This window comes from Thamnophis elegans, chromosome 1 (assembly GCF_009769535.1).
Source record: "Thamnophis elegans isolate rThaEle1 chromosome 1, rThaEle1.pri, whole genome shotgun sequence".
Classification (NCBI taxonomy): Eukaryota; Metazoa; Chordata; class Lepidosauria; order Squamata; family Colubridae; genus Thamnophis; species Thamnophis elegans.
This window is the reverse complement of record NC_045541.1, coordinates 126,343,093-126,364,355: the sequence shown is the minus strand read 5'-3', so window position 1 is coordinate 126,364,355 and position 21,263 is coordinate 126,343,093. Positions and strand designations below refer to the sequence as shown.

General features: G+C 35.3%; 1 protein-coding gene across 3 annotated transcripts in view; it reads left to right on the top strand.

Moving 5' to 3' along the window:
* Positions 1 to 21,263, top strand: part of HEATR5A (HEAT repeat containing 5A) — a 73,912-nt gene that overhangs the window by 28,579 nt on the left and 24,070 nt on the right. For 2 of the 3 annotated variants that reach the window (XM_032230476.1, XM_032230494.1), the window contains 12 exons: positions 277 to 382; positions 3,150 to 3,340; positions 3,909 to 4,068; positions 4,914 to 5,103; positions 6,403 to 6,572; positions 8,642 to 8,668; positions 11,667 to 11,805; positions 14,577 to 14,756; positions 15,736 to 15,975; positions 18,945 to 19,126; positions 19,956 to 20,024; positions 20,893 to 21,072. In XM_032230476.1, coding sequence (XP_032086367.1) covers positions 277 to 382; positions 3,150 to 3,340; positions 3,909 to 4,068; positions 4,914 to 5,103; positions 6,403 to 6,572; positions 8,642 to 8,668; positions 11,667 to 11,805; positions 14,577 to 14,756; positions 15,736 to 15,975; positions 18,945 to 19,126; positions 19,956 to 20,024; positions 20,893 to 21,072 — 1,834 coding nt within the window. The remainder of the gene's footprint in view (positions 1 to 276; positions 383 to 3,149; positions 3,341 to 3,908; positions 4,069 to 4,913; positions 5,104 to 6,402; positions 6,573 to 8,641; positions 8,669 to 11,666; positions 11,806 to 14,576; positions 14,757 to 15,735; positions 15,976 to 18,944; positions 19,127 to 19,955; positions 20,025 to 20,892; positions 21,073 to 21,263) is intronic. The other variant, XM_032230485.1, reaches the window with a different exon arrangement.

Sequence of the window (21,263 nt, the reverse complement as noted above, 5' to 3'; positions counted from 1 at the left end):
TTCCTTAAGTCACAAATCCCTGAATTAGGTATAGATAAAACACACTGAAATATACTGTAGGTGTGCCACAATAGCTGTTTGGATGCTTTTGAAAGGCAGCTATAGCCTTGACAAAGAACTATAAACAAATGTTGAGAGAGAATTTAGAGATTAACACTAAGAAATAAACATCTTGTTGAGCCATATTTTATAGACTTTACAGTATATGAAACAGGAGCATCTACAATATATGAAATGGGAGAAAGGCTAATTATTCCATTTCCTCTTGTATTTAAGGTTGCAAGTGCTGGAACAGTTATTGGCATCCATAAAACAAACCAAAGGATCACGGCAGCAGATAACACAGCAAAATATTATATCAGCAATTTGCAGTGCCCTAAAGGTAAGAGTCGCCCTTCTGTTTATTATGAAAGTCAGTGATATCCATCATAATCGTTTAAGGGGAATCTGAAACAAGTTTGTTGTCTTGTTTTCTTTGAAATTCCTAGTGAATTTTGTTGTCTGTTTTTCTATTATTGAAAAAAATGTAATTTAAAAGACAAATGAATTCAACTGCTATTATACCTTTGTTGTGCTTCTAAAGTTGAGTTGGTTGAATGCCATCTATAGCTAGATGATAACTGTTTCATTTTGCAAAGTATTTACTTCCATACATAACACCAATGCTTGTTTGCTTTTTACATAAAAGGTGAACTACCCTGTACAGCTTAGCATTATAGATGAATGCAGCCTTGGTTTAATATAATATACATAAAACACATCATATCAAAAGTCAATGCATTTTTTTCTTCCTTAAAAACTTCATTATAATTTTAAGGTCATATGAGATAAGTTCTAAGTGTTATTTCAACAGACTACTATATATTAAATAACTTGAACTTGCCTTGCTTTGATGTTAAACAAAATCTGCATAATGTATTGCTTTACAGTAATAAAGTACTATTCCTTTTTATCAAACCTCTGAAAACCATTTAACTAAAAGAGGGAATCTATGTTCACACTCTAGCTCTCTCATGATCAACATTTTATGCTGAACAATAATTTAGTATAAATTTAGCATAACATTCAAACCACTTGTCTCTCTTTAATAATTCTTGGCTTGCAAATCTGTTCTTGTTATTATATAATATACAACATCATCAACAACAACAATAATAATAATTATACAATTGTATCACAGCGGCCAGTTGTTTCGCCGGATTTGGCATTGGTTACTAGTCGGGCCCCACCCAGGGACCTAGGACGTTCTAACGTATTTTCGTAATATGCATGCAGATCCAAGCAGTGCGGCTTTTTGCATTTGACTGATGGTGATTTTGTCAATTTTTAACTATTTTAAATGTAATTCCAGTGCTTTTGGAATAGCACCCAGTCTGCCAATTACTACTGGAATTACCACTGCTGGTTTGTGCCATAGTCGTGAATTTTGCAATTTTTCCTGGTATTTTGCAATTTTTTCATGTTCCTTCTCAGCGACCCTGCTATCACCTGGTATTGCGATGTCTATGATTGTGACCTTATTTTTCTCAACCAGTGTGATGTCTGGTGTATTATGCGCCAGTATTTTGTCCGTTTATATACGGAAATCCCACAAGATCTTGACCAGAGTTGGCAGAACAAAGCATTGCATGGCCAATTTCTGGAAAAAATAAAAGATAAAGTGGACAGTGAAAAAACTTGGTTATGGTTAACAGCAGGTACATTAAAGAAAGAAACAGAGTCACTAATCCTGGCTGCGCAAGAACAAGCTATCCGCACAAATGCCATTAAGGCCAAAATCGAAAAATCCTCTGATGATGCCAAATGCAGACTTAGCAAAGAAGCTGACGAAACTGTTGATCACATACTCAGCTGCTGTAAAAAAATCACGCAGACTGATTATAAATTGCGGCACAATTCAGTAGCACAAATGATCCATTGGAATTTGTGCAAAAATTATAATATTAAAACAGCAACAAACTGCTGGGAACATCAGCCTGAAAAAGTCACTGAAAATCAGATGGTCAAGATCTTGTGGGATTTTCACATACAAACAGACAAAATACTGGCGCATAATACACCAGACATCACACTGGTTGAGAAAAACAAGGTTACAATCATAGACATTGCAATACCAGATGATAGCAGGGTCGATGAGAAGGAATGTGAAAAAATTGCGAAATACCAGGACTTAAAAATAGAAATTCAACAATTATGGCACAAACCAGCAGTGGTAATTCCAGTGGTGATCGGCACACTGGGTGCTATTCCAAAAGCACTGGAATTACATTTAAAACAGTTAAAAATTGACAAAATCACCATCAGTCAAATGCAAAAAGCCGCATTGCTTGGATCTGCACGCATATTACGAAAATATGTTACGACGTCCTAGGCCCCTGGGTGGGTAATCAATGCCAAATCCGGCGAAACAACTGGCCGCTGTGATACAATTCTATTGTTGCAAATAATAATAGCAGAATTTTTAGGCCTTGGATCCTGAGGATAAAAAGGTGACTGTATATTTCAATAAATACAGTAATGCTTATATATTTGTTGAATTATAATGGAAAAATCTGAGATAATAGAGGTTCTCACTTTGTTCTATGCCTTGCAAAGCATAAGAAAGGCAACATTCGTGTACCTGTAGATATATTTGATTGAGAACATAATTTTGCATCTATAATCAACATAATTTGGCATCTAGAATCAAGGAGAAATTATAACCTGCCTATAATTTTATCTTCCCAGAGATAACTGAAGAATTAATTTCCCTTTAGCCCTAAAATATTTGTGCACATATTCTTAGTTATTTGGGATCTGATTTAACACAGAAAAACAGCAGAATAATAATAGTTTAAATTATCCCTCTAGAGTTCTGTAGAAAACAATAGTTTAAATGTTCTTTTAAAATCTTCCCAAGTCAGATTTTACTTTGAATCTATTATGTAACTTATACTGATTTATTTAAAAGGTTATCATGGGTTTTTGTAATGCTTATGCTTTTAAATTTTATGTTGTGAGATGCTGTAAGCGGATTTGTTCTTAGGCAGGATGCAAATATAACAAGTATATTGATTTTCATTTCTTCTGTCATTTACATGTCTGTTGAAAGAAGGAAAATACTTACTGTTCAGTAATGTGGTGTTATTTATAATCTTATTTATATCTAGCACATGGCTAGCCATAAGGGAAATTTAGGTTATGAAGAAATCCAAAGCTGCACCTTGAACTTGATCCTAAGTGCCTTGGAAAGTAGCAGTCCATTTCTAAGATGTTCTGCTGCTGAAGCCCTAGCCAGACTTGCACAGGTGGTAGCTGATAATACCTTCACTGCTGGATTGGCACAAATTAGCTTTGACAAGTAAGCAATTTGTCATAATATGGTTTTGTTGCATTGTTTCAAAAATAGGTATATATTTAAGCCCTCTGGGCCTATGCATGCCTACCATGAAGTTGACCAGACGTCAATTCTGAACAGATTTTTTTAAATCTATAAAAAGGAAAGTATTTAAATAGTGGAGGCACGAAAGGAAACACCTTGGGAACTTTGAGATGTGTAGACTTCAGCTCCCAGAATTCCCCACCTTTCACACACCTTGTTCTATCCTGTTGCATTCGTCTTCTGCCCCTCTATTCACTCCAGAAATGTTCATTCCATATTTACATAAGCATTCACTGTCAACTGAGAATCACTGCTTCTTTTCCTCATTAACCCAATTTAGTAAATATAAAGTTCTTCAGAATTCATGTAAGAAAACTATACAGTTGTTAGCATCGTATTAAGCTTCATAATTCTAATACACTTAGAGGGCATTGGATGTGGGGGGAAAAGGCTGGTTAATAAATTTTCTGTAGACTTAATACTAGACTTCATAATAAATCATAATTACAATTATTTTATTTTAATCCAATTTTCTTACAATTCCTAGGCTAAAATCTGCAAGAGATGTGATATCAAGAACAGGACATTCTTTGGCTCTAGGCTCTCTTTATAAGTACACAGGAGGAATTAGTTCTGCTCATCATCTTACTGCATGTGTTGGAATACTTTCTACCTTATCTCAGGATAACACTTCACCTGAAGTACAGGTATGTATTACTGATGATAATGATGATAAATGTCTAAGCGAAAAGCAGCTGATACACACTCTCACACACAAACTCTATTAATTTCCTGATTTATGGAATGAAAATTAACATTTATATTTTCTTATTTAAAAAATACATTGCAAAATATTATTTGAACTTTTAACGTATTTTTGTTGTTCTGGTACTTTTGGGTGGCATAAAGCCTAATCATGAGTGATAGCAGAATTGATAGCAGAAAGACTAATCATGAGTGATAGCAGAATTGATAGCAGAAAGACTAATCATGAGTGATAGCAGAATTGATAACAGAAAGACTAATCATGAGTGATAGTCAATTAACTGCCACGTGTTCAAAGTTTCTGGTGAACTATCCTTCCTTGTTTTTCCTTCTTTTTATTCACCTCTTCCACAACAGGCAGAGAAGAAATACTACACGTGCTAGAAATTTGAATCTCAGATAATTAAGAATTAAACTAATTTCCTTAGTTTATAGTGATGCAATTGCTACTGTGACACACACATCCATTCTCTTGTCTCCCACATCTATACTGCTGCCAAATTAGGCAAGTGTGAGTACACCGAAGGAAGATGATATATGCAGAGCAGAGCCCCCAAAAGATTGGACAATCATGGTCTAGATTGCTTTATTCTATGTATTTTACATGTTACATTGTACTGTGTTGCTGGCATAGTATTCCTCACCCTTTCATTTACATGCTTTTATTTTACACATAACTTTGGTTTTTATCATACTTAGCAATATTTCATATTTGTTTTCATGCCCATTACACATGTTTTGTGTCTGTGCCCGTGTGTGACACAACTACATTTTTGGTATTTTACAGACGTGGGCACTGCATTCTCTGTCACTGATCATTGATTCTGCTGGTCCTTTATATCATGTGCATGTGGAACCTACCCTCTCTCTTGTTCTTATGTTGTTGTTGACTGTGCCTCCTGCTTATACTGAAGTCCATCAAAGCCTTGGTCGCTGTTTAAATGCACTTATAGCCACTTTGGGTCCTGAGTTGCAAGGTATGCATACATTTGTGACAAATGATAGGAGCCAAGATAATAATCATTGAGTCAATTTGCTACCAAAATGAGCATGGAAAACCATGACAAAAGCTTTAGTATTTGTATTTTTACAAAGTCATGCACAATCTTATTTGTGTTCCACTTGAGGTGTGATTTACACACATTTTTATCTGAGATCTTCAAATAAAGAAATGCTCTTTTTCCCTCTTCATAGAGAAATTTCTAGTAGCCAATACTAATTGACAAATTATTATAATTATAAGAGTGGAGAATAAAAATGATATTTCTCAGGTTATACAGAGAAGGACTCTGATCAAAGTAATTGTGTTCAAGCAAAGGTATCTTCTGAGCATGTATGCATGCACACATATACATAAAGACTAGATTACTAGATTATAATAAGTTATAATTATAACTAAGTTGTCTACAAGAAAACATTAGAATTCTCTCACTGCTCATAAAATATTTTTCTACATGTGGAGTCCTTGTTGCTCTCTGAGCTTGGTTGTTTGCCTGTGGACATTCATTATCCATCTAGGTAACATCATCAGTTTTAATCATGTGGTGTTTACTCCTTGTTTAAATAAAATAGCTTTTGCCCAGTCGTGTTGGTGAGAGTATGGGTTTTCTCCTTGGTAGTTCCTTGATTAGGGTATTGTTTTTTGTTTGTTTGTCTGACGTTAACCCCTGCTTATCTGGGTGTTGGATCTGGGGAGCATGTGTTCTGGTCTTTTTGTTTCCTTCTTAGCTTTTTTATTGTCTCTTTTGAGTGCTGTGTAAATGTGGTTTATCTTTATGTGCGTAATGATCGCTTCCAGGAATCCCTAGCATTTTTGGACCTAGAATGCTCTCTGTTTCCCAGTTGAAATTATGATGCATTCTGCCAATGTGCTGTGAAATTAAGGAGTTATTGTCATATGTTTTGACTGCTAATTGGCATTCATGGATGTGATCTGGTTTACTTAAGAGCTATTCCCTAGCACTGATGATACTACCTAGTTGGATAATGAAGTGTCTACAAGCAAACAACCAAGTTCAGGGAGCACTAGGGTGCCTTCAGTTCTATCCTTAACTACATATATGATCTTCTTTTGATATCCTATATAATAGAGGTGCTGTGGAAATAAATGTACATTTTTAGTAAAGCATGATCTAAATGGATTTTAAAAACAGATGTTAATAATTTGAAGAACATGCTTATTGTAGTTTGGTTTTTATTTGTTTTGAAATGTTATTTGACTAAAGAAAGTGATAAAAGGGGTAACATATGTTTCCCCTTATTTGCCTTATGTGTAGGCAGCAGTGCTGCAGTCTCAGCCTTAAGGGCATCCTGTCTCCTTGGCTGCACAGTGATGCAGGGTCATCCTGACTGCCTCGTCCAGGCTCAAGCTATCTCTTGCCTTCAGCAGCTTCACATGTTTGCTCCTCATCATGTAAACCTGTCTAGTCTTGTCAAGTGCCTTTGTGTAAGTATATAATCACACAACTATACAACTATGTAGTTATATAGGTATGTTACAAAAAAAAATCAGTCTTATTTCCAACTTTATAATCAGAATGTTCAAATTAGTGTTTCAAAGAAAAGCAGTTTGTGTACCAAATTCAGCAGAATATTTTGAAATAATACAATCCATTGCTTTCAGAAATGTGAATGTAAACTTTATATTAGCCAAGTCTTATGATTGATTTTAGCACAATATCACAATATGACCCTTTACAGATGTATAATGGTGTGTGCGTGTGCATGTAAAACATTTATGAGTCTTGTTTTCTAGTTTAATGAACCAAATTAGTTCAGCGCATTGAGGAGGAAGGTAGGGGGAGGGTATTTTGAGAGAGAAGGAATATAATTCCTTATGATATTCCATATGAAAATGACTCTTTTCTGTTTGCCTAAAGACAAGGATAGGCATAACAGGTCAGCAGTTTTGGTAGGAGTAGAACAAATGGAAGAAAATGCACTTAGCAGGATTATTATTCTCTGCTGGTTAAAAAGCGAGAAGTTACTTACTTGACTGATCTGCTGAATAGGAACATCATACACAGTGGAGTGGGAAGAAGAGAAAGCCACTTTTCGGTGTCTCATTATGAACTCTTTTAAGCAGTTCCTCTCGACCAATTTGTGAATTTTGTTTGTGAATTTTTAGTTAAGCACACCTCTTAAAGTTGGTGAAATGCTTTTTTTCAGATCCACTTCTTGAATTAATTTACCAATTGGTGAAGGATATTTTGTATCAGCCTCATGAGAGAGAGAGAGAGAAAAATAAGATCAAGAATTCTCAGATATCTCTAAGAAAATATATTTTCTTAATAGAAATTGCCAGACATGGAATATTTTAATGTTTTAATTTATTATTTATTTATTTGTATCTTGCCTCCATTATTTTTTACAAATAACTCCAGGAGGTAAACATATCCAAAACACCTTTCTCCTTCTGTTTTCCCCATAACAACAACCCTGTGAGGTGGGTTGGACTGAAAGATAATGACTGGCCCAGAGTCACCCAGCCCGCTTTCATGGCTAAGGCAAGACTTGAAATCTCTTGCTTTAAAGGCCTGATGCCTTTGACCATTAGACCAAACTGTCTTAATACCTGTTAAATTCAGACTTCTGTTTATGACAAAAATTAATTCAATGAATTTGAGTAATTGTAATTCAGCAAATTCATACAACAAGCTCCCTGTGGAGTTTTGGAGGGAGGTGGCAGGGATTAGGTATGGTGAAATATAAATTATTAACAAATTTTAAGACTGGGAGAAAAAACATTCACTTACTCATTTCTTTAAAAGGGTGTTTTGATATCTAGTACATATTTGTTTTTTGTATAAAAAATTGGCCTGTATGGATATCAGAAGGAAAATATTATCAAGTGTTGATAATAATCCTATAGGACTGTATAATCTTATGTATTGCCTATGCTAGCATGGAACCCATCTCTGCCATTTAAAACATTGATATTCTGAAATTAGTGCTTCTTGAGTTAAGAACTAATTCTGAAGTTAAATAATATTAAAGAGAAAAAAATTCTATTAGTGATTCTCCAAATAAGCCTTTGGAAAGGTAATTATCATACCTTTCTACTAAACTTCATGATGATGAGGCTATTTGTTTAGCTGTGGTTTTGATTGTGAAAAGGTATAACAGTCAATATATTATCCAAAATTACAGATATAAATTACAGTGTATTATTTCCACCTGGCTCTAAATCTGTCACTGCTGATGAGAAATTGGCGCTTTTAGATCTGAGGCCAATGAATTTTCATCATAGGGTGATTTACATTTTTAATACTAAACAAAAAGTACATATAGCTAGTTTCCAGTGTGGTTTCAAATTAGTACTTAATATTTGGCTTTGAACAACTAGCATTCTTAATTTTAAATAAAATATTAAGTGATAAACCAATAATAATATTTTATTACTGCATTATTGTAAATAGTGATGCAGTGAATTTATTTTGTATTGTCAAAGTAAGGATCACTGGATTCTAATATCTAGCTTTTATCATGACTGGATTATCATTTGTTTTTGTGCAGGAGATCTTGTTGGAAAATTCTGTGTTGGTAGGTCTTTGTGCATTGTTAACACATCAGCAATTTTCAGTCTCTCTGTGTGTGTGTATTTTAATTTCTTCCTTTATTTCTATAGTTAACCATTAATGAAAAATAAAATATTTTTAGCATGTGGGGTGATGTGTTGTTTGAACTGAACTAAATTCTCTCTTAACATCTTTTTACTGTAACTGGCATTCAAAATTTGTGTGTAATTTATTTTTGCATTATTTTAACATAGCATATTAATTGCAAAAGAAGTGAGTTTCAATTGTCTGTGTGTATAATTTGTCTGTATTGCTTGCTTTTTCTGTGTTTTGCTTTTTTTCCTTTTTAAAATATGAAGAATGAAATAAATTGGAAATGTGCATTTTGCATTGTCTTGCAGTTGAGCTTTATTGGTTCTGGCTTTTTCATGTAAAAGCAGAAGAATCTTTTTTAAAAGCATGCCTAAATCTCTACCCAGTGAAACATCAGCTTGAATATATGTTTAAAATATTTATCTGTGTATTTAAATTGTTAATGTTGAGCTTATCGGTAAATTTCAGTTTTTTAGAAATTTTTGTACCTATTAACTTCTTTACATTAGAGTGTATGTAAGAGAATATGGAAAATTAAATCACATTTCATTTGATTATCAAATTGCGTTTCTGCCATACCTCCTTTTAGGGCCTGCTCTTAACTTCTTTTGCTTCTCTTTTACGCTAATGATTTTTCAATAACCAACACTGGTGATTGCTTGTTGTTCAACCTTTGCATGAGACAATCACCTTAAAGTTATGCACTTTTGACTATGGCACATCAAAAAGAAAACTAATAGCAATAGTTTTATAATTGGATATAATGAATTCATTAGTTGGTTCCTCCATCATCATTTTCAGCACCTAGATTCAATCATAAAAAGTGGTCATTTAATATTGTTTAGATAGAAAATAGAGTTTCATGAGAGTGTTCCTGAAGATTTATTAAATAATTGTCAAAAGCTCCCACCCAGGTAGGGAAGACATGAGGGCAGTTCTCAGTAGCGGTCCTTGATATAGAATACACTAACTGTCCCCCCTCACCACCACCAAAGGTACACCTGGCCCTTTCTTTTCTGGCATTTCAAAAATGGTTGGAAACTGTGATATTACATCAGAGCTCTGGCCCATTATGAGGACTTGTGGGGGAATCCTCTAATGTTGTATTATGATCTGGTACGCCACTTAGTGTATTTTAAATCCAAGTGATATATAAATTCTATTGAAGAAATAAAGAAAATAAGAATAGCATTAGCACATTTAAATTAATTAAATAAAAGAATTCATTTTGATAAATTATTTGATAAATTAATAAATGTTGAAAGTAATGTTAACACAGCAACATTGGGCATCCTATTATAAAAGCAGTGTTTTTGTTCTCCTGCGATGTATTTTGATATATACTGTATCCTTTGTTAGTTTTTTTCTTTTTGACACCAATTATAAATGTAGCAATTTTCATGAACTGCGTATTAAAGTAAAACTTGTTTAACAGAGGATGTATATTAAATTTGAACATTCATTAGCTCAAAAGTTTACCATATGAGGGCAAAACACACACACTCATACATGAAAAAAGCCAACTTCAATTAATGTTACTTATTCAAGCATTTAGTAATACATGAGAAAACTAACTACACTGTGCTTAGCTTTATTTTTAGCACATGAGAAATGTATAACGCTTATTGGAAGAAAGGGACCTTTCAATTTTAATTTATTCTTAGAGGCATCTTGCTTCTCTGTGATTATCTCCTAATGAGTGTATAAATTGGGGTAATGAGATGGAACTTCAAATTCAGAGGAGGAATCAGTAAAAGATAGCATCAAAACAAGGCCTAAAAACCAATACAGTAACCTGATTTTATGGTTTGATGGTTCTGTCTCTCCAGCTACAAAACTCTTCTTTTTTGCCAGCCATAGCTTCTGCTGCTATCTTGCTCTTTATCATCATCTAGATACTAATTGCCTTCAGTCACTCCTGACCACTGCAAGACATCGTTTTCTGCTACTTGCATTTCATTAGTTTTCTCTATTTGGTAATCACTAATTTCAGATTCAGAGTCTTCAGTTCTGCATCCATACAGTAAAGCAGGGTTTTTTCCTCAACTGTTTGCAAATGTAATGTTGACTTTTTTTCTAAGCTGTAGTTGAAGGTTGATGACTTTAAATATTAGTTTTTAAGATTTGGGTTGGGTGTGTAGCCTTCATGTGCCTTTATCACTTTCATGCTCTAACACCATATTTTCCAAAAGAATCTCTTCCTATTCATTACTCTGGAATGATTAATGTATTTGAGAGCAGAACTATGCAATTTTATTTTTCAACCATTGTGCATATTTTTAATGCATAAGTAGAACGTTATCAAGAGTGAGGAGAATCTTCATACTTTCAGTAATATTTTCAATATCTCATTTTAATATCTTTGGATGCATAATGACTGAAGAACCAGTGTTGGAAAATGGTAGCATAATATTTATGACTTTTAAAGTTATGTTAAATGACTGACTCTTGATGCCCAACATCTTGCAACACTCTTGGACAATACAGCTGTTCATCTACAACTGGTAGTTGTAAATTCACCCCACCTTTAATAGATATGCAGGTAGTCCTCAATTACAGCCATTTATTTAGTGACTGTTCAAAGTTTCAACAGAACTGAAAAAAATGACTTATGGCCATTTTTCACACTTAACGTAAATACATGCCAGTTGCCCCAAGCACTTGAATTTTGATCACGACTATGGGAATGCTGTAATAGTCATAAGTGTGAAAAGCAATCATAAGTTATTTTTTTCAGTGCCATTGGGCAAACTGTCACTAAATGAATGGCTGTAAGTCGAGAACTACCTATAGCAAGGAATCTTCTGTCAAGTCTAACCAAGAGCTAATTCAAAGTTAGAAATCTAAACAGTTACTGTTGAGCGTGCCTCTGAATGTCAGTAAGGATACCATCTGGTTTATTAAGTTTGTTTCTTGTGTATACTTTTTAGGTGAATCTCTCTAGTTCGTATCTATTGTTGAGACGTGCTGTTCTAGCTTGTTTGCATCAGCTTGTGCAGAGAGAGGCAGTTGAAGTATCTGAACATGCAGTGGCCCTTGCTAAAGATGGTGGAGAAGACTTTACTCCAGGTAATACTGAGCTCTTTATCTTTAGGATACAATGTTTTTTTCAGGTAGGCCATTGCTGTATTTGTATTTTTCACTCTGTATATACTGAGGAACACTTCAGACCTGCTCCAAGCAAATAGCCTATAACAGTGTTTCTTAATCTCAGCAATTTTAGGTTATATGACTTCATGCTAGCTGGGCAATTCTGGAAGTTTAAGTCCATATATTTTAAAGTTGCTGAAGTTGAAAAATCCTGACACATAGGATCAAATCCATTTGTCACAAAAGCTGAAATCCACTTGGCTACAATATTTCTTATTTTCCTTCTCAGTTCCACATTTCACTTTCCTACCAGGTTTTCCTTTGAGATCTCTCAAGAATAAGTTTTGTGGTTTTTTGAGGTCCTGAAAAGAAAAAGAGAGAGAGAATTGCCTGTTCCATTGATATAAAGATTTTACCAATAGAACCTATTGGGTTTTACCCATAGGTTAAAATATTGGGTTTCACTCATCATATAACAAACCTTTAGCACTGCACAATGGTGATATGATTTCTTCCCAGCATCAGAAAGCCTTTCTTAATATAAAACAATTATTTTTTTATTTTTAACTTACTGCACCTGTGTATGGTTTGCCATTTGCACAGTGGCATATAGGACAGCACTCCAGAAGGTTAATGTCATTGCCCAGAGGATCATTGGTTGCCCTCTCCCCTCTTTGGAAGAGCTTTATAGCTCCTGCTGCCTTAAGAAAGTTCAAAACATTCTTAAAGATTCATCTCAACCTGGGCACTTTTTTTTTTGAACTATTACCATCTGGCAGACAATACAGGGTAATAAAAACAAGGACAAATAGGCTGAAAAACAGCTTCTATCCCAGGGCAATAACAATATTGAATTCTACTGTATAGTGCAATATTAATGCAATATCATGTTTTCAATTCAATTGTATAGAATGTGAAGGATGTGTGTTTATGTTTTCTTTTTATAGTTATAATGTACACTGAAAATGGCATTTAATTTTGTTGTATGAGGTGCAATGACACTAAACTAAATATTTCAAAAGAAATATGTGAATTACTCATTTCCCCTACAACCTTAGTTCCATCATAGATACTATTCTGGGGCATCTTTCTTATTTACTAATTTGAAATATATGGGTTATGTTATATATGAGGAAGTCAAACCTTTAATTTTTATCTATATTTAAAAAAAAAAATCAGAAACAAGGTATTACCAATTTGTAAATTTTGCCTATTTAATTTACAGTGTAACAAATGCATAATTTGTGTTTGACTGGAATCTTTCAGTCTGTGTGTTTTTCTGCAAAGTATTGATTGATTATGTGATATCATCAATGTCAACTTTTAGCAGCCATATAGATATAGACCTTCTCCCTGATGATCTGTCTCTAGTATGACCCTTCAGATTTTCTAAAGGTACAACCATCATTGCTGTAATCAAGTCCATCATTCCTTGCTGATGGTCATCCTTTTCTCCTTCAGCCAAGTATGATGAACTTCTCAAGGAAGTTGTGTCTTCACAATAGATAACCATTTGTGTGAAATGGTGTAGGGTATCCTGCCTAAGCAAGGGTTTGGACTAGAAGGCCTCTGAGGCCCCTTCCAACTCTGTTATTCTATTCTATATGTTCAAAATATTATAATTCAAGTTTGGTTATCTGCAAAGTGTGCTTGTATGAATGTGTGCGGGAGATATGTGAGTAAGAGAATGAAAAAGAATGTAAGAGTAATCCCCATATTATATCATCAAACAAAGGAATGACTTGCAGGAATATATTTCTCACTTCAGGTTGCAACCTGGGCTGAAATTCTCATGATTTGTAACTATTTGTAACATGTAACTATAGGAATGAGGAGTTACTGGAAATAAACCACAGAGGCAATAACAAGAATTTATGCAACAATGCTTCATTTGGAATATGTCAGCAGTATTAGTGCTGATTTGTGGCCTGATGTTTGGGTAAACAGATCAGCATAATCCTATGATTATTTTTCTGAATATGTGCTTTATGTCTGTTGTGATTATCTGTGTATAGATGATGTCTAGATGCTGAAAGAAAGATAATGTATAGAGCTGGCACTAATCAAGAAAACACAACCAAATAGCCTCAAACAATTAAATATGTCAATTTAAGATATTGTAGTATTTCTAAACGTAGCTGAGGTTTTTTTAAGGGATTTTTTTTAACAGTACAAGGAAAAATTGGAGCCATGTAAGCAGGTAAGGTTCTGCAATTCTCTGCTTTTTCCAATTGGACTTTCTTGGTTTTTTCCTTTGAAAGAGTTTTCACTTTTCATCTAAGTAGTTTCTTCAGTTTATCCCAAAGGTGCTTTTTCAAGAGGCAAGTAGATTTTCTGGTTTTTTTCTTTCTAAACGTTTCGCTTCTCATCAAGTTCTTCAAGTCCAGTTGCCTGTTGAAAAAGCATTTTGGGACAACCATGACCTGGATTACTGAGAATCTCCATAGACTTTCTTCAGTTTAAAACTGAAGAAGCTTCTTGGATGAGAAGAAAATGGTTTTCAAAGGGGGAAAAAAACAAGAAAGCCCAGTTGCCTTTTGGAAAAAGCACCTTTGGGACAACCCTGACTTACTACAGTAAATGATTGAGAATCTCCATAGATGTTAAACCAGCGCTATCTTCTAAAATAGTATCAAAATTATTTCATTGCAGTATGTAATTTTGAAAGATTTCAATTACAATAATTTATCATTTGATTTGAATTGAAATGTGCTGATCATGTTCAATTTTTTTAAATCTAAAAAATGCAGGTGTTAATATAGGTGAAATAGGCCTTGAAGGAGCTTTGCTGAGCTTGTTGGACAAAGAATTGGACCCAAAACTGTGCCAAGATATCAGAGAAACCCTGACCCATATGCTTATATCAATGGCTGTTGGAAAACTCTCTTTTTGGCTGAAACTCTGCAAAGATGTTCTGGCTGCTTCTGCTGGTATGCTAATACCTTCTTCCTAAATAGGCATCTCAGGAAGAAAATAATGCAACCATAGAAACATAAGAGTTAGCAGAGATATCAGGAGTCACCTATTCCAACATCCTCCTTGGTGGAGGCTTTCAGACGTCTCTCAACTTATTTTGAGAATAATAAACAATATGATTCATAAAGTTACCTAATGTGGAGGATTATGGAAAGGAAGAAAGAAGCCCTGAATTGGTGACCACTAGACATTTGACGTGGTGGCTCAGTGGCTAACACACTGAGCTTGTTGAATAGAAAGGTCGGCAGTTCAGCGGTTCAAATCCCTACAGCATAATGGAATGAGCTCCCGTTACTTGTCCCAGCGTCTACCAACCTAGCAATTCGAAAGCATGTAAAATGCAATTTAAAAAATAGGGACCACTTTGATGGGAAGGTAACAGAGTTCTGTGCTCCTTCGGCATTTAGTCATGCCGGCCACATGACTACAGAGATGTCTTCGGAAAGCATTGGCCCTTCGGCTTCGAAATGGAGATGAGCAATGCCCCCCAAAGTCAGGAACGACTAGCACATATATGCGAAGGAATTTTTACCTTTGCCTTTAGACACTTGATGTCTACCTTTTGCAGCCTGTATGGATGCCAAGATTATTATCAACCCCCCTCCCCACCCCTTTATATGTTCCTGGTCTTATCACAAAGACAGTGGAATGGTTCTTCTTTGTATTGGTATCTAAATATTATTGATTTTTTAATCTTAAGGTTTCCTAGTACTTTTTAGCATCAGAAGAAACAGTTACATTGTAGGGAAGCATAGCAACTTAAATATCTTTTCCTTTCCCATTCATTTGCCTCTCCATTTCCTGCTTCCTTCCACATCTGGTTGGTTATTCACCTGACCTTTTCATGGTTATGACTTCATCGTCACCTTGCTATTTTAACCATATTAGCAATCTTCATAAACAGTTTGATTTCCACTTTGTGTCTTAATGTAGATTTTACAACTGTTGCTTCAGTGGATACAAGCCAAGAAGAAGAGGGTACTCAAGTAGATGATGAATTGGCATTAACTTTGGCAAAGAAGGATAAATCGCACCCATTCCCACATCCCCGGTGGTCTACTAGAGTTTTTGCTGCAGAATGTGTTTGTAAAATTATCACCCAGTGTGAGAGTGCAGGCAGTGCTCATTTTGACATAGCTCTAGCACAGGAAATGAAACAAAGGGACTCAAGAGGTATGTGCTGATGTTGACTTAAATATCAACTGAAAAATGTCATGGAATTCAAAGCACAGATAAATTTAATTTTGATGAATAACCACTTTCATTATCATTTTTATCAAATTGACAAAACGTCTGTGCGCTTTTAGAAATAAATTACTACTATTTGGCTCAATGAAACAATTCTGTTAAATGTTAGTTGTTGTACCACTTCTAAAGACAAAGGATGGACTGCACACTTATTTTATTAAAGGTTATAATCTTTACATTTCATGACACACCATTTATTATTTGTATGCGTCTCTATCTTTGAACATATATGACAGCTTTGAGCACTAGACAAATGTGAACCATATTCCCCAGAATTTTATTCCACAATAAACTGTTCATCTATACCACACTGAATGTAATCTTAACATACAAGTCACAGATGTACAGGTGAAACTCGAAAAATTAGAATATCGTGCAAAAGTTTATTTATTCCAGTAATGCAACTCAAAAGGTGAAACTAAGATATGAGATAGACTCATTACATGCACAGCAAGATAGTTCAAGTCGTAATTTGTCATAATTGTGATGATTGTGGCTTACAGCTCATGAAAACCCCAAATCCACAATTTCAGAAAATTAGAATATTGTGAAAAGGTGCAATATCCTAGACTCAAAGTGTCCCACTCTAATCAGCTAATTAAGCCATAACACCTGCAGAGGGTTCCTAAGCCTCTAAATGATGTCTCACTCTGGTTCAGTAGGAATTACAATCATGGGAAAGACTGCTGACCTGACAGTTCTGCAGAAAACCATCATTGACACCCTCCATAAGGAGGGAAAGCCTCAAAAGGTAATTGCAAAAGAAGTTGGATGTTCCCAAAGTGCTGTATCAAAGCACTTTAATAGAAAGTTATGTGGAAGGGGAAAGTGTGGAAGAAAGGGGTGCACAAGCAGCAGGGATGACAGCAGCCTGGAGAGGATTGTCAGGAAAAGGCCATTCAAAAGTGTTGGGGACTTTCACAAGGAGTGGACTGAGGCTGGAGTCAGTGAATCAAGAGCCACCACACACAGATGGATCCTGGACATGGACTTCAAATGTCGTATTCCTCTTGTCGAGCCGCTCCTGAACAACGAACAATGTCAGAAGCGTCTTACCTGGGCTAAAGAAAAACAGACCTGGTCTGTTGCTCAGTGATCCAAAGTCCTCTTTTCTGGTGAGAGCAACTTTTGCATTTCATTTGGAAACAAAGGACCCAGAGTATGGAGAAAGAATGGAGAGGCACACACTGCAAGATGCTTGAAGTCCAGTGTGAAGTTTCCACAGTCTCTTGATTTGGGGAGCCATGTCATCTGCTGGTGTTTGTCCACTTTTGCTTCATTAAGTCCAGGGTCAACGCAGCCATCTACCAGGAGATTTTGGAGCACTTCATGCTTCTTTCCGCAGACGAGCTTTATGGGGATGCTGACTTCATTTTCCAGCAGGACTTGGCACCTGCCCACACTGCCAAAAGCACCAAAACCTGGTTCAATGACCATGGGATTACTGTGCTTGATTGGCCAGCAAACTCGCCTGACCTGAACCCCATAGAGAATCTATGGGGCATTGCCAAGAGAAAGATGAGAGACATGAGACCGAACAATGCAGAAGAGCTGAAGGCCGCTATTGAAGCATCTTGGTCTTCCATAACACCTCAGCAGTGCCACAGGCTGATAGCTTCCATGCCACGCCGCATTGAGGCAGTAATTGCTGCAAAAGGGGCCCAAATCAAGTACTGAGTACATATGCATGCTTATACTTTTCAGAGTATACAACTATGACAAATCATGGCTTGAACTATCTTGCTTTGCATGTAATGAATCTCATATATTAGTTTCACCTTTTAAGTTGCATTATTGAAATAATGAACTTTTGCACGTTTTTCTAATTTTTGGAGTTTCGCCTTTATATACTCTACACAAAGGTTTAACCAAACTACAGTTGTAATTTTTGATTTACTGGCACAACCAATTCTAACTTTCAGTAAGAAAATACCTTACTTTGCTGGTAAACCTTTTATACCAATATACAACTATGTACTTTCAAAAAATCCAAAAATGGAAAATCATCCACTGGTGTGTTGCTTTCTAAGTGCTGCTATTCAAAACATACCATTCTTAGGATTGCTAGTCCCTGATCTTCCCACTTAAATATTATCAATTTCCTTTTAGTTTTTAAATATGATTCTATCTGTTTTTACCATATCTCCCCTTTCCCCCACTTTGCTCTGAGCTTAAAAAGCTCAGACTTTCCTTCTAGGGTATCTGATTAAGACTCCTAATTATTTTGGTTGGCCTGTTTTTGCATTCCCCACCACCCCCCCAGCTCCAGACTACCTCTTTGTATTTATCAGAACAATGTGCAGTATACCAAAGAGCATTGCATTATATATATTTTTTGTTGGAGTGTTATTATACTATATGTTGCATTTTTATTTCCTTTGCAAATGATTCAAAGCATGTCTCTTCTAGCCTGACCAATACTACTTCGTCCTGCATTGACCCTTGAATTATGTCTTCAAAATCCTTTTTGTGATTAATCCCTTTTTAGCTCAGGGCCCATTAATAGGTAAAGTTTGAATTTTTATGTCAATATACATCACCATACCTATATTTACAGGAATTGCATATACTTATTTGAAGCAAATTCACCCAGTTATATAGGCATATTTTGTAACACTTTGGAATCCTATTTTCATTGCGTTATAATACCATGAACACATTACTATGATTAAAATACATCATTATTATCCATATCTCCAGTTTATAAATTTTTTAAAAAATTTATCTTACACCAGTCTCAAGAAACTTCACCTCTTCATTTTGAAAATTCTCCATTTAGTCCTAATCTTCTTTTCTTATTATAGGAAAGGAACAGGTAATGGAGATAAATATTTAAAGTACCAGAGTTTAAGTTCATGTTATCAAAACAAGCATTTCCTTTTTATCACATACAGATGATTTCTTGGTATTATATTTAGCTGACTTAATTCGTATGGCCTTTATGGCTGCCACTGATCACAGCAACCAACTTCGTCTTTCCGGACTTCAGATGTTGTTAATTATTATTCGAAAATTTGCTGCTGTAGTGGAGCCAGAATTCCCAGGTCATGTAATACTGGAGCAATACCAAGCCAATGTAAGTAAATCTTTGGAGGAGTTTGCCAAAAAAAGAAATACCAAGTTACATATTATTGCTTTTTAGTATTTAAGGTAACAGAAAATAACATTTGTAGTGTTTTAGAATAGGCTGTTTGTTTATGTGCCATAAAATCAGTGGTGGGTTTCAAAAATTGTTTGAACCTACTCTGTGAGTGTGGCCTCCTTTGTGGGAGTGGCTTGCTGCCCATGTGACCGGATGGGAGTGGCTTGCCACCCATGTGACCGGATATGAAGATGTCAACGACACTTGTCAGAACCACCTTAAATTACCTCACACACAGCACCGGCATGCATAAGAATATGATATAAACTTGTTTTTTAAAAGGCATCTTTGGTTTGCGTTAAAACAACTTCAACGCACGCAATGTTCTGATTGCACCACAAACGCAGTAGTCATCCTTATCTTTCACAGAGGCACTGAGTTTTATAAATATGAGCATGATAGTGTAGAATAGCCATATCCAAGGACCAGTGGTAGGTTTCAAAAAAATTTGGAACCTCTTCTGTAGGTGTGGCCCACTTTCCGGGTCCACTGGTGGAACCTCTTCTAACCGGTTCGGTAGATTTGATGAACCGGTTCTACCGAATAGGTGCGAACTGGTAGGAACCCAGCTCTGCATAAAATGCATGATTTTAATAAATCTAAATGTGTTTTCTTTGGATATGTGCTGGTAATACAAATGGATAGATATTTAATCACTGTTATTATTCAACAGTCTCATATAATTACTTTAAGATTAGCTTCCTTAAAGAACAGTTATTCAGATGTTAGACTGTGTATCATTTTATCAAATCTTTTTTTTTAGGTTGGTGCTGCTCTTAGACCAGCCTTTACCTCAGAAACACCACCTGATGTAACAGCAAAAGCATGTCAGGCAAGTTGCTTTTTTTCTCCTCACTGCTTCTACTGACTGTCCCCCTCTCCCCAACTCCTTTCTTTAAAATGTAAGTGTCAAACTCTTGGCCAATCAGAGATAAAATATGATAATGGCAATGATGAAATGTTTGTCCATAAGAACTACCGTGTTTCTCTGAAAATAAGACAGGGTCTTATTTTCTTTTGACCCCTGAAATAAGCACTTGGCCTTATTTTCAGGGAGGTCTTATTATATTTGAGGTACAGGAGGCAGCAAGCATGATCACCTCATGGCTGCTGCTGTGTTGCAATATTTTCGGTGTGAGCTTATTTTCAGGGGAGGGCTTATTTTAGCACATGTGCTCAAAATCCCGATTTGGCTCATTACCTCGGGAGATTTTATTTTCAGAGAACCAGGGTAGGATCATCACATCAGAGAGAAAGGATTATTTAGGCCATATGCTTTTCATTGTGTTTATTGCTATTATTATTTCTAATAACTCCTTCAGTCAGTTCATTTGTAGAAATTATAATTTTCTTAAAGGAATTATGATTATGTTTTTATTTCTCATTATTTATTTATCATATTTAAGAACCGCCCATCTCCCTCATGAAGGGATTGTATATTGGAAAACTTTATAATAAATAAATGAATCAAAAAGTCTAAACATAGGATAATTTTACATGCATGTTCTGTAGCATGGCATTAGAAATAACAAGAAGCAAGTTGGATCAGAGCAAATAACCCCCTAAACCAGCATTTTAATGGCATGTAGAACCAAGCAAATAGGACATGACAAGAGGATAGTACCAGCCATATTTCAGTAACTAATATAAAGGAGTTTATTGCACTAGAGAAAAAGTAACCACATTATTTGATGTTGTAGGTTTGCAGTGCTTGGATAGCAAGTGGTGTAGTAAATGATCTTAATGACCTTCAAAGAGTTCATCATTTGCTTGTGACGTCCTTGACAAAAGTACAGGCTGGAAAAGAAGCACAAAATCAACTATATAATGAAGGGACATCTACTATGGAAATACTCACTGTACTAAAAGCTTGGGCAGAGGTATTTTTTTAAACAAAGATGATTTCATCACTGCTTTGGAATTAATAGTTATGAAAAAGAACTATGAGTTTAAAAACTGGAATTAGAAGTTGATTTCTTACTAGGCCTTTTACAGTAACTTTCTAGCTAGAAATTAATCTTAACATAATAACTATAGGAATTGAAGAGCTTTTTTCAAGGGAATTATGCTA